The sequence below is a fragment of the Salmo salar genome, chromosome 18 (assembly GCF_965601325.2).
Source record: "Salmo salar chromosome 18, fSalSal1, whole genome shotgun sequence".
Classification (NCBI taxonomy): domain Eukaryota; kingdom Metazoa; phylum Chordata; class Actinopteri; order Salmoniformes; family Salmonidae; genus Salmo; species Salmo salar.
This window is the reverse complement of record NC_138308.1, coordinates 100,295,987-100,313,694: the sequence shown is the minus strand read 5'-3', so window position 1 is coordinate 100,313,694 and position 17,708 is coordinate 100,295,987. Positions and strand designations below refer to the sequence as shown.

Sequence of the window (17,708 nt, the reverse complement as noted above, 5' to 3'; positions counted from 1 at the left end):
CAGGGAGAGCTAGAAAATTCAACTATGGCCTCTTTCTAGAGCTCCGACCTGAAGATAACTGACGTCATGATTCGACCTTGTTTTTTTTCCAGAGTTCCCAGTTGTCTTGAAAGCACCATAAATACAGAGAACGACAGACTTTGATGACAAAGTTTCATGAGAAAATTTGCCCACAAGAAGGACCGCCGTGCCACCCCCAAAAATGTTTATAATAAGCTTTTATTGTCTGCTTATATGCCCCCTTTTTATATCCCAAGGTTCTGACTTGGTGTACAGGTAGAATACTGTAAGAACGGCCCATGTTATGAATTCTGTCGCTGTACATTTCAAAAGTGCTGAACAAATAGTTATATTGCATTACGTCCGTCTCAGCTCACTCATTGTCTTAATCAAAATTACGACTGCCTCTTATCCACTCATCGTTCCCTTATGCCATAGTTGTACATCTCAATTGTCAGCAGAAACCACATTTGTTTAAACAAGTCAGCCATATCAGCTATGTTTTTTTAAAGGCAGTTAATGAGGCTGAATGAACTGTTTCGCTGCCAGACAAGGCTCCACTGAGGCTCATGGGTAGTGGTGGTAAGGAGTCACTCCGTGGTGCTGAAAAGAAGTCTCTGCTGTTGGGACAGCTTCATGTAGGCCCTAAATAGTTTATGTGAAACGTTTGTCACCGTTATAGTGCAATTAATGTATTGTTTAGTTTTGTGTTGTGTAGTGTAGTGGCTTTGTTGGCATGAATCGAAAAAAAATGTCCTTGACCCACCAAGATTTACAGCTAAAATCGCCACTGGACAACAAGTAGGCTGTAGTAAATATTTCAATTTACAACAACTAGGGATGTGCGAAGAACATTGATCATATAAAATAAATGTGACTTTCACTGTCAGTTGTTGATCAGTATGGCAGAAATGACTCAAGGCCCTGGGGGCTGTAGGGGGAACCTGGAATGGAGTATTTAGAAGATACTCAAGGCCCTGGGGGCTGTAGGGGAAACCTGGAATGGAGCATTTAGAAGATACTCAAGGCCCTGGGGGCTGTAGGGGAAACCTGGAATGGAGTATTTAGAAGATACTCAAGGCCCTGGGGGCTGTAGGGGAAACCTGGAATGGATCATTTAGAAGATACTCAAGGCCCTGGGGGCTGTAGGGAAAACCTGGAATGGAGCATTTAGAAGATACTCAAGGCCCTGGGGGCTGTAGGGGAAACCTGGAATGGAGCATTTAGAAGATACTCAAGGCCCTGGGGGCTGTAGGGAAAACCTGGAATGGAGTATTTAGAAGATACTCAAGGCCCTGGGGGCTGTAGGGGAAACCTGGAATGGAGCATTTAGAAGATACTCAAGGCCCTGGGGGCTGTAGGGAAAACCTGGAATGGAGTATTTAGAAGATACTCAAGGCCCTGGGGGCTGTAGGGGAAACCTGGAATGGATCATTTAGAAGATACTCAAGGCCCTGGGGGCTGTAGGGGAAACCTGGAATGGAGTATTTAGAAGATACATAAAGGGAAGTGAATGAAATTAAAAACTGAGTGGTTGTGATGTCATTCAGAACAGATTAAAAACAGGCTACATGATTGAGGAAAATCATTAATTTAATTCTATATGCTACAAAGACAAAAGCAATATCTTACCAAGATGATTAATTGAAAAATAATGGTTTTGCACAAAACAACCACAATATAACAAAGGGCCTACAAGAGTTTAATGTTTAAATCAAATCAAATAATGATGAATTTCTATAGAGACCTAAATTGGAAAATAAAGTAAATAATTGTAATAATTGAATTCTCCTCTCCTGTATGTTTTCTATCTCTGTAACATGTAACATTATACTGAACCTGTAACAATAATGCCTGAACCTCAACACCTATCAGTTGATCTGTATAGACATGAAAAGTGAAGGCATTTACAATATATCAACCATAATGCTATACAGTATATGACCAGTATATGACTGATGTTAAAGGACAGCTGCTGAATGAATAATACAACACACATTATATTAAAACACATTCCAATCAGAATAATACATGTATCAGTTAATAGATCACATTTGATCAAATGCCACTATTGTTCCAGCAGGTGGAGCTACAATGTAACAACATACAGCATTGTGACTCACAGTTCTATATTAGAATTCCATGAGTTCCATTCTGATGGTTGTTATGGTGATCAGGTGATCTCAGCCTCACTCTTCTTCAACATGATCACCTGTTCAACACAGAAGTAGTTCATCAGTGTGGCCATGTATTTACTTATCCAATACAGAACCACTTAGACATCTCCGACATCAATACCTGGCTATTTACTCATTATCAATACCAGGGCGATTTACTTCTTGTCAGTTTGTGGGCTATCTACTCCTTATCAATACCTGAGATATTTAATCCTTTTCAATTCCAGGGCTATTTACTTCTCATCAATACCTGGGATATGATATTTACTTCGCACCAATATGCAGGCTATTTACTCCTAAATGCATTAATTAATATCAGTGACATATTGTGGTAGTTGACTCTAATCCATCCTACTTTCTACTACTACTAAGAGGTACCATAATATAGTACACACTGTGTTCAGAATACCATATTGTGCCCTTGCAGCTGTTGTGTTGTAAGGTAGAAACTCACCTAATTGGTCTTGGTGGGTCTTCCTGGTTCCCCCTAAACAGACAGTTATCAACACTTTAAACATGGTTCAATCAGAGCTACAGTTATCAACACTTTACAACATGGTTCAATCAGAGATACAGTTATCAACACTTTACAACATGGTTCAATCAGAGATACAGTTATCAACACTTTACAACATGGTTCAATCAAAGATACAGTTATCAACACTTTAAACATGGTTCAATCAGAGATACAGTTATCAACACTTTAAACATGGTTCAATCAGAGCTAGTTATTAACACTTTACAACATGGTTCAATCAGAGATACAGTTATCAACACTTTACAACATGGTTCAATCAGAGATACAGTTATCAACACTTTACAACATGAATCAGTCAGAGCTACTGCAGTATTGTCAGTCCTTGTGATATATTTCAGATTTACAACAGGTATTCTGTTGGAATGAGGTTGGAATGAGGTGATCCTGTATAAACTCAGGTTCTCACCTTGAGCCCTGCTCCTGCAGTATTTCACCAGCAGTATGATGGTCACCAGCAGGTAGGGAGACCCCACCAGTAGACTACACAGCAGCCTGGGTAGAGACATGGACAACACTGGGACTGGTGGAGATGGAATGGGAGCTGGAACAGCAGTGGGAGAAAGAAAATATAAAACACTGGAGAGAAACATGGATGTATGTGGCAAGAAAATACACACTCATTTAGAATTCTGTTCATAATGTAAATATTCAGTATATTTTCATAGTTAGTTATTCTGTTCATAATGTAAATGTTCAGTATATTTTCATGTTATTCTGTTCATAATGTAAATGTTCAGTATATTTTCATGTTATTCTGTTCATAATGTAAATGTTCAGTATATTTTCATGTTATTCTGTTCATAATGTAAATGTTCAGTATATTTTCATGTTATTCTGTTCATAATGTAAATGTTCAGTATATTTTCATGTTATTCTGTTCATTATGTAAATGTTCTGTACATTTTCATGTTATTCTGTTCATTATGTAAATGTTCTGTACATTTTCATGGTATCAGCAAATACAGTGTAAGACATGTTACTACCACGTCAGTACATATTGAAGCATCAGGAGGTGTGTTATATGGCCAAATACCAATAATACAAAACAAGAAACAATGACATCTGGGAAAGGAACCAAAGGGAGGGACATAAAGGGAAGATAATCAAGGAGGTGATGGAGTCCAGGTGAGTGTCATAATGCGCGTAACCATGGTGACAGGTGTGCGTCATAACGCCTGGTGACCTAGACACCAGAAAGGGCTGTTTAATTAAGCACGTCACAACGTGGAGTATACAACCTGAAACAGCCCTTAGCCGTTGTATATTGGTCATATACCACAACACCCCCGAGGTGCCTTATTGCTATTATAAACTGGTTACCAACGTAATTAGAGCAGAAAAAATACATGTTTTGTCACGTCCTGACCAGTATTTAGGTATTATATGTATTATATTTGGTCAGGACGTGGCAGAGGTATATTTGTTTTGGTTGGTTCGGGGTGGTGGTATGAGTAGAAGGGTGTTTGTTTTATTATTTCCGGGTTTTGGGTTATGTTCTATGTTTTTCTGTATTTCTATGTTATCTCTAGTTTAGTAGTTCTATGTTAGGTAATTGGGTGTTGGACTCTCAATTGGAGGCAGGTGTTTGTAGTTGCCTTTGATTGAGAGTCCTATATATAGTTATAGGTTTTGTTTGTATTTTGTGGGAAGTTGTATTTCGCACTGCTGTTATTTTTGTAGTCTGTGAAACTGTCGGTCTGTCGTTCTTTGTTTTCCGTGTTCACGTTTATTTAATAAATTATAATGATGAGCATGCAACCCACTGCGCCTTGGTCCTCTCTCTCCTACGACAGCCGTGACATGTTTTGTCATACCCGTGGAATATGGTTTGATATACCACAGCTGTCAGACAATTAGCATTCAGGGCTGGAACCACCCAGTTTGTAATGCAGGTTTTAGCACCAATTAACAGAGTAAAGAAGGACCAAATAATCTGAATGTCAAGGTTTCTCATATCAAATCAAATCAAATTTTATTGGTCACATACTGAACACGTGGTTAGCAGATGTTATTGCGGGTGTAGTGAAATGTTTATGCTTCTAGACGAGACAGTGCAGCAGTATCTAACAGGTAATATCTCACAATCCCACAACAAAACCTAATACACACAATCTAGTAAAGGAATGGGATGAGAATATATAAATATGAAACAATATGGATGAGCTGTGACAGAGCGGCTAAGATGCAATAGATAGTAAAGAATAGATAGTGAAGGATACAGTAAGTACACATGAGATGAGTAATGTTGGATATGTAAACATTATTAAAGTGACAGGTGTTCCATTAATTAAAGTGGCCAATGATATCAAGTCTGTAGGTAGGCAGCCGTCTCTCTGGGCTAGTGATGGCTGTTAAACAATCTGATCGCCTTGAGATAGAAGCTGTTTTTTAATCTCTCTGTTCCAGCTTTGATGCACCTGTACTGACATTGCATTCTGGATGGACGCGGGGTGAACAGGCAGTGGCTCAGGTGGTCATTGTCCTTGATGATCTTTTTGCCTTCCTGTGACATCGGGTGTTGTAGGTGTCCTGGAGGGCAGGTAGTTTGCCCCTGGTGATGCGTTGTGCAGACCGCACCACCCTCTGGAGAGCCTTGCGGTTGTCTCCTGAGGTTGAAGAGGCGCTGTTGCGGAACTTAAATCTTTCCACCTTTTCCACTGCTGTCCCATCAATGTGGATAGGGGGGTGCTCCCTTTGCTGTTTCCTGAAGTCCACGATCATCTCCTTTGTTTTGTTGATGTTGAGTGTGAGGTTATTTTCCTGACACCACACTCCGAGGGCCCTCACCTCCTCCCTGTAGGCCGTCTCGTTGTTGTTGGTAATCAAGCCTACCACTGTAGTGTTGTCTGCAAACTTGATGATTGAGTTGGAGGCGTGCCACGCAGTCATGGGTGAACAGGGAGTACAGGAGGGGGCTGAGAATGCACCCTTGTGGGGCATCAGTGTTGAGGATCAGCATGAGTGGAGATTTCCTACCTTCACCAACTGTGGGCGCCCCGTCAGAAAGTCCAGGACCCAGTTGCACAGGGCAGGGTCAAGACCCAGGGTCTCAAGCTTAATGATGAGTTTGGAGGGTACTATGGTGTTGAATGCTGAGCTGTAGTCAATGAACAGCATTCTTACGAAGGTATTCCTCTTGTCCAGATGGGATAGGGAAGTGTGCAGTGTGATGGCGATTGCGTCGTCTGTTAAACTAAATTAAACTAAACTAAGTTAAACTATTGGGGCGGTAAGCAAATTGAAGGTCTCGGGTGACCAGTAAGGTGGAGGTGATATGATCCTTGACTAGTCTCTCAAAGCACTTCATAATCGATGATCCAAGATGGTGTAGCAACAAGACGTGTTTGTTTTTGTCCTGTTATTATCCCGTGTAAACACTTAGTATTTTCTGTATACATTTCAATCTCTTTTTCCATTTTCAAATGAAATATACCTCCCTGCAACCCGCCTCACCCAACGTGGCACGGTTCTGCAATTTTTTTTTAACCTTATAAACAGAACCTCCATCAGAAGCTAGCCAGCTATTTAGTCATTGTTAGCCACTGCTAGCGGTCTTTACCTTTAGCTCGGACACCAGCCGCTTTAGCTAGGCCCATTTCCCCGGCTAGCAAACGAAGTACACCAACTACAATACCTCTCTTGCCAATTGGCCTGAACCAACTGGTCTGCTGGTCTGCTGACGTATTTCGGCCGATGTGCTCTCAACCGGCCTCTGCGTCGTTGATGTCGGTGAGGACCCAGCTACTAGCCCCGGCCTGCTAGCTCTCTGAGCATTGTGTCTCCTGCTCGCCTAGCGTAGTGAGGACTGCCGAGCGGCTCCCTGTTTTGTCCATTGCTGCTTATTGGACCTTATGATCACTCGGCTACACAGCTGATGCCTACAGGACTGTTCATTAACACGGTACCTCATTTTGTTTATCTGTCGGCCCCAGCCTCGAACTCAGGCCCTGTGTGTAGCTAACTTACCCTCTCTGCACATTCATCTCCATTTACCCGTTGTTGTTGTTGTCTTAGCTGTTTACCCGTTGTTGTCTTATCCCTCCCAATCAACACCTGTGATTGCTATATGCCTACCTCTAATGTCAATATGCCTTGTATACTGTTGTTTAGGGTAGCTCTCATTGTTTTGTTTAACTGCGGAGCCCCTAGTCCCGCTCTACATGCCTCGGTAAGCTCCCTTGGCCCACCCCCCACATATGCGGAGACCACACCTAGCTTAACTGGCGCTTCCAGAGATGCAGCCTCTCTCATTGTCACTCTATGCCAAGGTTTACCTTCACTGTACTCAAATCCTACCATGCCCTTGTCTGTGCATTATGCTCTGAATCTTTCCTACCATGCTCAGAAGTCTGCTCCTTTTACTCTCTGCTCCGAACGCACTAGACGACCAGTTCTTATAGCCTTTAGCCCTACCCTTATCCTACTCCTCCTCTGTTCCTCTGGTGATGTAGAGGTTAACCCAGGCCCTGCATCTCTCCAGAAATAAGTCTCTCACTGTTGCCACCTGTTATCTTCTTTGTGATAGGGGGCAGTATTTTCACGTCTGGATGAAAAGTGTGCCCAGAGTAAACTGACTGCTACTCAGACCCAGAAGCTAGGATATGCATATTATTAGTAGATTTGGATAGAAAACAATGAAGTTTCTAAAACTGTTTGAATGATGTCTGAGTATAACAGAACTCATATGGCAGGTGAAAACCTGAGACAAATCCAACCAGGAAGTGGGAAATCTGAGGTTTGTAGTTTTTCAAGTGATTGCCTATCCAATATACAGTGTAAATGGGGTCAGATTGCACTTCCTAAGGCTTCCACTAGATGTCACCAGTCTTTAGAAAGTTGTTTCAGGCTTCTATATGAAAGGGGAGCGAATAAGACCAGTCACAGTAGATGGCTCACCTGTTCATTATGTAAATATTCAGTATATTTTCATGTTATTCTGTTCATAATGTAAATGTTCTGTATATTTTCATGGTTACAGCCAATACAGTGTTAGACATGTAACTACCACGTCAGTAGATATTGAAGCATTAAGGCCCCAGGAGGTGTGGTATAAGGGCCAATATCATATACCACGGGTATGACAAAAGTTTTATTTTTCTAATTACGTTGTAGTAGTACGCCCAGTAAGGAACCTCCGGGGGTTTATGGCTGTTTCTACGCACGACGCCTGGATAACTTTTCATGTTCAAAATTGTGATCTCTCCTCAAACAATAGCGTGGTATTATTGCACTGTAATAGCTAAATTGGACAATGCAGTTAGATTAACAAGAATTGATATGACACCTGGAGAGCCCTGCCCTTCCTGTGACTGAGGGCTTCCAGCCAATCAGCACTCAGGGCTGGAACCACCCTGTTTATAACGCACCACTTAACAGTGTAAAGAAGAACCAGATAATCTGAATGTCAAGGTTTCTCATATTCTCACCTGTCACAGTCATCCAGCTCTCTGGTGAATCTCCTTCAGAGTTGGTACACTTGTAGAGTCCTTCATCTGACTTGGATACTGCAGGGATGGTCATCTCTCCTGTAGTCTCAGCCCTGATGAGGGATCCATCTTTGTAGAAAACAGCTGTGAGGTCAGAGGGAGTTCCCTGATATCTGCAGCGCAGAGTCACAGAATCTCCCTCAGTCACAGGAAGGGCAGGGCTCTCCAGGATCACAGCTCCAGCTGTATATAATATATAAACATCATATATAAACAGGTCTCTCCAGGATCACAGCTCCAGCTGTATATAATATATAAACATCATATATAAACAGGTCTCTCCAGGATCACAGCTCCAGCTGTATATAATATATAAACATCATATTTAAACAGGTCTCTCCAGGATCATAGCACCAGCTGTATATAATATATAAACATCATATATAAACAGGTCTCTCCAGGATCACAGCTCCAGCTGTATATAATATATAAACACCGGTCTCTCCAGGATCACAGCTCCAGCTGTATATAATATATAAACATCATATATAAACAGGTCTCTCCAGGATCACAGGACCAGCTGTATATAATATATAAACATCATATATAAACAGGTCTCTCCAGGATCACAGCTCCAACTGTATATAATATATAAACAGGTCTCTCCAGGATCACAGCTCCAGCTGTATATAATATATAAACATCATATATAAACAGGTCTCTCCAGGATCACAGCTCCAGCTGTATATAATATATAAACATCATATATAAACAGGTCTCTCCAGGATCACAGCTCCAGCTGTATATAATATATAAACATCATATATAAACATAACATCAGCTATCTGAAACCAGATGAACCACTACACACTATAATGTTAGTAGATGGTGTTTGTGGACATACCAGGTACTGTGATGTTGACAGCATTGCTGTGTTCTCCAGACCCAGACTCACACCAGTACACTCCACTGTATGATGGTATTAGTGACACATTGCATGAAGACGCTAGTTGTTTTCCCCAGTCAGTATTACAATCTGAAAGGATTCCTCTTTCTGTGTTCCTCACCACTCTCCATCCATCAGCGTTCCCCTGAACCTCACAGCTCAGAGAGACAGACTCATATGTAAAGAACTGAGATCTGTCATTACTGATGCTCAGAGAGGCTGGAGGAGAGAGATCTAAGAGAGAGAAAGGGAGAGAGAGAGAGAGAGAGAGAAAAAGAAAGAATTTATGATTATGTCCTGGTCTGCCATAATATAATAGAGACAGTAGATCTAGCTGGTCTGTCATAATATAATAGAGACAGTAGATCTAGCTGGTCTGTCATAATATAATAGAGACAGTAGACCTAGCTGGTCTGTCATAATATAATAGAGACAGTAGACCTAGCTGGTCTGTCATAATATAAAAGAGACAGTAGATCTAGCTGGTCTGTCATAATATAATAGAGACAGTAGATCTTTCTCCAGATTATGTCCTGGTCTCCAGACAGAAGGGAGGGAGAGAGCCAGTTGGTGTCTGACTTTATTAAAAAATATATATATTTAACCTCTATTTAATTAGTTACTTATTAATTACTATTGACCTGATCACTGCCCTATTGTAGTACTGTAGACCTGATCACTGCCCTATTGTTGTACTGTAGACCTGATCACTGCCCTATTGTTGTACTGTAGACCTGATCACTGCCCTATTGTAGTACTGTAGACCTGATCACTGCCCTATTGTTGTACTGTAGACCTGATCACTGCCCTATTGTTGTACTGTAGACCTGATCACTGTCCTATTGTAGTACTGTAGACCTGATCACTGCCCTATTGTTGTACTGAAGACCTGATCACTGCCCTATTGTTGTACTGTAGACCTGATCACTGCCCTATTGTTGTACTGTAGACCTGATCACTGCCCTATTGTTGTACTGTAGACCTGATTAGTGACACCCCCCACAGGGTTGGAGTTATAGTCATTATGTAGCTATATGAGTGTATGGAGTTATAGTCATTATGTAGCTATATGAGTCTGTATGGAGTTACAGTCATTATGTAGCTATATGAGTCTATGGAGTTATAGTCATTATGTAGCTATATGAGTCTGTATGGAGTTATAGTCATTATGTAGCTATATGAGTCTGTATGGAGTTATAGTCATTATGTAGCTATATGAGTCTGAATGGAGTTATAGTCATTATGTAGCTATATGAGTCTGAATGGAGTTATAGTCATTATGTAGCTATATGAGTCTGAATGGAGTTATAGTTATAATCATTATGTAGCTATATGAGTCTGTATGGAGTTATAGTCATTATGTAGCTATATGAGTCTGAATGGAGTTATAGTCATTATGTAGCTATATGAGTCTGTATGGAGTTATAGTCATTATGTAGCTATATGAGTCTGTATGGAGTTATAGTCATTATGTAGCTATTATATTTGAGTCTATATCTCACATCACAGAGTATCACTTTCTACCCTGTGATGTGTTGCAGGTGAGAGCAGCTAGAACAGGTGGAGATCCATTATGGAACCTTCTATACTAAGAGAATAAGGACTGGAGACATGAAGAACCAATGAAGAGACCAGGAAGAAATGATACTATTATAGAACAGGTGATGAATATAGATAAATGTTACTATTATAGAACAAGTGAAGAATATAGATAAATTATACTATTATAGAACAGGTGATGAATATAGATAAATGTTACTATTATAGAACAAGTGAAGAATATAGAGAAATGTTACTATTATAGAACAGGTGATGAATATAGATAAATGTTACTATTATAGAACAGGTGATGAATATAGATAAATTATACTATTATAGAACAGGTGATGAATATAGATAAATGTTACTATTATAGAACAGGTGATGAATATTGATAAATGTACTCACCTCCACCTTGTCCGAGGCTACAGTATACCAGTGTACTCAACAGCACTGAAACACACAGAGAGAACTATCACTATGGTACATGATGTAAACACTGAAATACACAGAGAGAACTATCACTATGGTACATGATGTAAACACTGAAACACACAGAGAGAACTATCACTATGGTACATGATAGTGATAGTTATAGATATATAGATATATATTAAACCTTAATCTGAAGGTAACCCATGGTAACCCATACAAATGAATCGAAGTATGGAGGTATATATAGATATTAACCTTCATCTGAAGGTAACCCATACAAATGAATGGAAGTATGGATATATATATATATATATATATATATATAGATATTAAACCTTCATTTTATTTTTTATTTTCTTATTTCACCTTTATTTAACCAGGTAAGCTAGTTGAGAACAAGTTCTCATTTACAAGTGTGACCTGGCCAAGATAAAGCAAAGCAGTGCGACACAAACAACAACACAGAGTTACACATGGAATAAACAAACGTACAGTCAACGTACAGTCAATAACACAAAATAAAAAAGTGTATATATACAGTGTGTGCAAATTAGGTAAGATAACCTCTTACATCTAGACGTTCCGCTAGCGGAACACCTGCTCCAATATCTAATGATAGGCGTGGCGCGAATTACAAATTCCTCAAAAATCCAAAAACTTCAATTTTTCAAACATATGACTATTTCACACCATTTTAAAGACAAGACTCTCCTTTATCTAACCACACTGTCCGATTTCAAAAAGGCTTTACAGCGAAAGCAAAACATTAGATTATGTCAGCAGAGTACCAAGCCAGAAATAATCAGACACCCATTTTTCAAGCTAGCATATAATGTCACAAAAAACAAAACCACAGCTAAATGCAGCACTAACCTTTGATGATCTTCATCAGATGACACGCCTAGGACATTATGTTATACAATACATGCATGTTTTGTTCAATCAAGTTCATATTTATATCAAAAAACAGCTTTTTACATTAGCATGTGACGTTCAGAACTAGCATTCCCACCGAACACTTCCGGTGAATTTACTAAATTACTCACAATAAATGTTCACAAAAAACATAACAATTATTTTAAGAATTATAGATACAGACCTCCTTTATGCAATCGAGGTGTCCAATTTTAAAATAGCTTTTTGGTGAAAGCACATTTTGCAATATTCTGAGTAGATAGCTCGCCATCACAGGCTAGCTATTTTGACACCCACCAAGTTTGACCCTCACCAAACTCAGATTTACTATAAGAAAAATTGGATTACCTTTGCTGTTCTTCGTCAGAAGGCACTCCCAGGTCTCCTACTTCAATAACAAATGTTGGTTTGGTTCAAAATAATCCGTAGTTATATCCAAATAGCGGCGTTTTGTTCGTGCGTTCAAGACACTATCCAAAGGGTGACGAAGGGTTACGCGCCCGACGCGTTTCGTGACAAAAAAATTCTAAATATTCCATTAAAGTACTTCAAAGCATGTCAACCGCTGTTTAAAATCAATTTTTATGCTATTTTTCTCGTAAAAAAGCGATAATATTCCGACCGGGAGTCGTTGTTTTCATTCAAAGACGATAGAATAAAAACATGGTGTCGCCTCGTGCACGCGCCTCCAGTCTCTGTTCTCTGATCGACCACTATCTAAATGCTCTACTGTTTGTGTTTTTCAGCCAGGGCCTGCAAAGACATCATTCAGCTTTTTGCCGCCTTCTGAGAGCCTATGGGAGCCGTAGGACGTGTCACGTTACAGCAAAGAGCCTCAGTTTTAAATAAAGAGAGTGTAGAAGCCCAAGAAATGGTCAGAGACGGCACTTCCTGTAAGGAATCTACTCAGGTTTTGGCCTGCCAAATGAGTTCTGTTATACTCACAGACACCATTCAAACAGTTTTAGAAACTTTGGAGTGTTTTCTATCCAAAGCTAATAATTATATGCATATTCTAGTTTCTGGGCAGGAGTAATAATCAGATTAAATCAGGTAAGTTTTTTTATCCGGCCGTGAAAATACTGCCCCCTATCCATAACAGGATAAGGTAGGTTAGGCAATAAATAGGCCATAGTGGTGAGATAATTACAATTTAGCAATTAAACACTGGAGTGATAGAGACTGAAGTGATAGATGTGCAGAAGATGAATGTGCAAGTAGAGATACTGGGGTGCAAAAATAAAAAATAACAGTATGGGGTGCAGTGATCTGTGAGCTGCTCTGACAGCTGGTGCTTAAAGCTAGTGAGGGAGATATGAGTCTCCAGCTTCAGTGATTTTTGCAATTCGTTCCAGTCATTGGCAGCAGAGAACTGGAAGGAAAGGCGCCCAAAGGAGGAATTGGTTTTGGGGGTGACCAGTGAAATATACCTGATGGAGCACGTGCTACGGGTGGGTGCTGCTCTGGTGACCAGTGAGCTGAGATAAGGCAGGGCTTTACCTAGCAAAGACTTATAGATGGAGTCAGTGGGTTTGGCGACGAATATGAAGCGAGGGCCAGCCAATGAGAGCATATAGGTCACAGTGGTGGGTAGTATATGCGGCTTTGGTGACAAAACAGATGGCACTGTGATAGACTACATTCAATTTGTTGAGTAGAGTGTTGGAGGCTATTTTGTAAATGACATCGCTGAAGTCAAGGATCGGTAGGATAGTCAGTTTTACGAGGGTATGTTTGGCAGCATGAGTGAAGAATGCTTTGTTGCGAAATAGGAAGCCGATTCTAGATTTCAATTTTGCATTGGAGATGTTTAATGTGAGTTTGGAAGGAGAGTTTACAGTCTAACCTGACACCTAGGTATTTGTAGATGTCCACATATTCTAAGTCAGAACCGTCCAGAGTAGTGATGCTGGGCGGGCGGGCAGGTGCTGGTAGCGATTTGTTGAAGAGCATGCATTTAGTTTTACTTGCATTATGAGCAGTTGGAGGCCACGGAAGGAGAGTTGTATGGCATTGAAGCTCATCTGGAGGTTAGTTAACACAGTGTCCAAAGAAGGGCCAGAAGTATACAGAATGGTATCGTCTCCGTAGAGGTGGATCAGAGAATCACCAGCAGCAAGAGCAACATCATTGATGTACACAGAGAAAAGAGTCAGCCCGAGAATTTGACCCTGTGGCACCCCATAGAGACTGCCAGAGGTTCGGACAACAGGCCCTCCGATTTGACACACTGAACTCTGTCTGAGAAGTAGTTGGTGAACCAGGCGAGGCAGTCATTTGAGAAACCAAGGCTGTTGAGTCTGCTGATAAGAATGTGGTAATTGACAGAGTCGAAAGTCTTGGCCATGTCGATGAGTACAGCTGCACAGTATTGTCTCTTATCGATGGAGGTTATGATATCGTTTAGGACCTTGAGCGTGGCTGAGGTGCGCCCATGACCAGCTCGGAAACCAGATTACATAGCAGAGAAGGTACGGTGGGATTTGAAATGGTCGGTGATCTGTTTGTTAACTTAGCTTTCGAATACCTTAGAAAGGCAGGGTAGGATAGATATAGGTCTGTAGCAGTTTGTGTTTAGAGTGTCTCCCCCTTTGAAGAGGGGGATGACCGCGGCAGCTTTCCAATCTTTGGGAATCTCAGACGTTACGAAAGAGAGGTTGAACAGGCTAGTAATAGGGGTTGCAACAATTTCGGCTGATAATTTTAGAAAGAGAGGGTCCAGATTGTCTAGTCCTGCTGATTTGTAGGGGTCCAGATTTTGCAGCTCTTTCAGAACATCAGCTATCTGGATCTGGGTAAAGGAGAATAGGGAGGAGGCTTGGGCAAGTTGCTGTGGGGGGTGTACGGCTGTTGACCAGGGTAGGGGTGGCCAGGTGGAAAATATGGCAAGCCGTTAAAAAATGCTTATTGAAGTTCTCAATTATCATGGATTTATCAGTGGTGACAGTGTTTCCTAGCCTCAGTGCAGTGGACAGCTGGGAAGAGGTGCTCTTATTCTCCATGGACTTTACAGTGTCCCAGAACTTTTTGGACTTTGTGCTGCAGGATGCACATTTCTGTTTGAAAAAGCTAGCCTTTGCTTTCCTATCTGCCTGTGTAAATTGGTTCCTAACTTCCCTGAAAAGGAATATCACATATCACAGGGCCTATTCGATTCTAATGCAGTATGCCACAGGATGTTTTTGTGCTGTTCAAGTGCAGTCAAGTCTGGATTGAACCACGGGCTATATCTGTTCCTGGTTCTACACTTTTTCAGTGGGGCATGCTTATTTACGATTGTGAGGAAAGCACTTTTAAAGAATAACCAGGCATCTTCTACTGACGGAATGACGTCTGAAGGTAACCCATGGTAACCCATACAAATGAATGGAAGTATGGAGATATATATAGATATTAAACCTTCATCTGAAGGTAACCCATACAAATGAAGTGAATATACAAATATATTTCCTTATCTTTCTTATATCTCGTAGATACGAGACACTATCCTAAACCTTATTCCTTAAACCTTAAATGAAAAAAACATTTACTGTATTTTTTGCCATTTCTGAATGTGTTATTAAATGCACAGGTGTAGTAGTAGTAGTACAGGCCAAATTAAATATTTCATCAAATCATATTTATTTAAAAGAATATACAGACTGTTTGGCCATAATGACCATCGTTATGTTTGGAGGAAAAAGGGGGAGGCTTGCAAGCCGAATAACACCATCCCAACCGTGAAGCACGAGGTTGGCAGCATCATGTTGTGGGGGTGCTTTGCTGCACCAGTGTGCACTTCACAAAATAGATGGCATCATGAGGAATGAAAAATGATGTGGATATATTGAAGCAACATCTCAAGACACCAGTAAGGAAGTTAAAGCTTGGTAGCAAATGGGTCTTCCAAATGGACAATGACCCCAAGCATTCTTCCAAAGTTGTGGCAAAATGGCTTAAGGACAACAAAGTTAAGGTATTGGGGTGGCCATCACAAAGCCCTGACCTCAATCCTATAGAAAATGTCTGGGTAGAATTAAAAAATGTGTGCGAGCAAGAAGGCCTACAAACCTGACTCAGTTACACCAGCTCTGTCAGGAGGAATGGGCCAAAGTTCACCCAACTTATTGTGGGAAGCTTGTGGAAGGCTACCCGAAACATTTGACCCAAGTTAAACAAATTAAAGGCAACGCTACCAAATACTAATTGAGTGTATGTAAACTTCTAACCCACTGGAAATGTGATGAAAGAAATAAAACCTGAAAAAATCATTCTCTCTACGATTATTCTGACATTTCACATTCCTAAAATGAAGTTGTGATCCTAACTGACCTAAGACAGGGAATTTTTACTAGGATTGAATGTCAGGAGTAGTGAAAAACTGAGTTTATATGTACTTGGCTAAAGTGTATGTAAACTTCTGACTTATTGATAATAGACAAAATAGATATTCAACTATACATATGATAAACTATTTAGATATTAAACTATTTAGATATTAAACCATATTGATATTAATCCATATAGATATTAAACCATATAGATATTAATCTATATAGATATTAATCTATATATATATTAACATATACAGATATTAAACTATACATATATTAAACTACATAGATATTAAACTATACAGATATTATACTATATATATATATATATATATATTAAATTATGTTGATATTAAACCATACAGATATTAAACTATACAGATATTAAACTATTTAGAAATTAAACTATATAGATATTAAACTATATAGATATTAAACTATATATATTAAATATTATAGATATTAAACCATACACATTTTAAAATATATAGATATTAAACTATATAGATATTAAACCATATATATATTAAATATTATAGATTTTAAACCATACACATTTTAAACTATATAGATATTAAACCATACAGATATTAAAGTTTACAGATATTAAACCATATAGATTTACAGATATTAAACCATACAGATATTACAATTATATCTAGACATTAAACCATTTAGATAATATTCAACTCACAGAGTAGAAGACAGGTGCGTTCCATCTCAACGTGTCGATCACTAACTGTATCTAAACTCTAGTGACTTGTAGCCTGTCCATCCCCCCACCCACCCACCTCTCCTCTCTAACCATCTATACTTCCTCTTGAGAAGGACTGAGAGGTATGAAAGATGTGTGTGACAGAATGAGGGGCCCTAGAGAGGAGAGATACACAGAAAGAGAGAGAGATAGAGAGGGAGAGAAAGAGAGAGAAAGAGAGAGAGAAACACAGAGAGAGAGGTAGAGAGAGATAAATAGATATATATAGAAGAGAGGGACAGAGAGAGAGAGAGAGAGAGAGAGAGAGAGATGGAGAGAGGGAGAGAGAGAGACAGACAGACTCTCTCTCTCTCTCTCTCTCTCTCTCTCTCTCTGTCTCCCTCTCGCACACACACTTGCTGTCTTGATCTCTGATTGCTCGGCTATGAAAAGCCAACTGACATTTACTCCTAAGTTGCTGACCGGTTGCTCCCTCTACAACCACTGTTTAAATTATTTGAATGTCTATGAATGTTTGAACAGCTTGAAAAATGACCTAGCCTTTATGGCCATGTACTCTTATAATCTCCAACCAGTTCGGATTTAAGTATAACTTTTGTATGACTGAAGCCTTTAATGAGAGGTCTTGGTAATAACCAGGTCCAGAGCATGGCTGTGGTTATGGGTGGGCCCAGTAGAAAGCCCCTTGGTAATAACCAGGTCCA

At 39.9% G+C, this 17,708-nt stretch overlaps 1 protein-coding gene across 2 annotated transcripts; it reads right to left on the bottom strand.

Moving 5' to 3' along the window:
• Window positions 1–1,575: 1,575 nt before the first annotated feature.
• LOC106583402 (low affinity immunoglobulin gamma Fc region receptor III-A) lies at window positions 1,576–17,117 on the bottom strand. 2 transcript variants are annotated; one of them, XM_082965430.1, is made up of 7 exons: window positions 16,984–17,117; window positions 11,035–11,079; window positions 9,046–9,321; window positions 8,142–8,384; window positions 3,122–3,256; window positions 2,632–2,664; window positions 1,576–2,212 (listed from the first exon to the last, which is right to left on the bottom strand). In XM_082965430.1, exons 1-7 carry the CDS (start codon window positions 17,006–17,008, stop codon window positions 2,190–2,192), a joined length of 780 nt encoding a protein of 259 aa, XP_082821556.1. In that variant the 5' UTR covers window positions 17,009–17,117; the 3' UTR covers window positions 1,576–2,189. The 2 variants fall into 2 exon arrangements, with proteins under 2 accessions (XP_082821556.1, XP_082821557.1); XM_082965431.1 differs by having other exon boundaries at window positions 3,122–3,235.
• Between the last annotated feature and the right edge of the window lie 591 nt (window positions 17,118–17,708).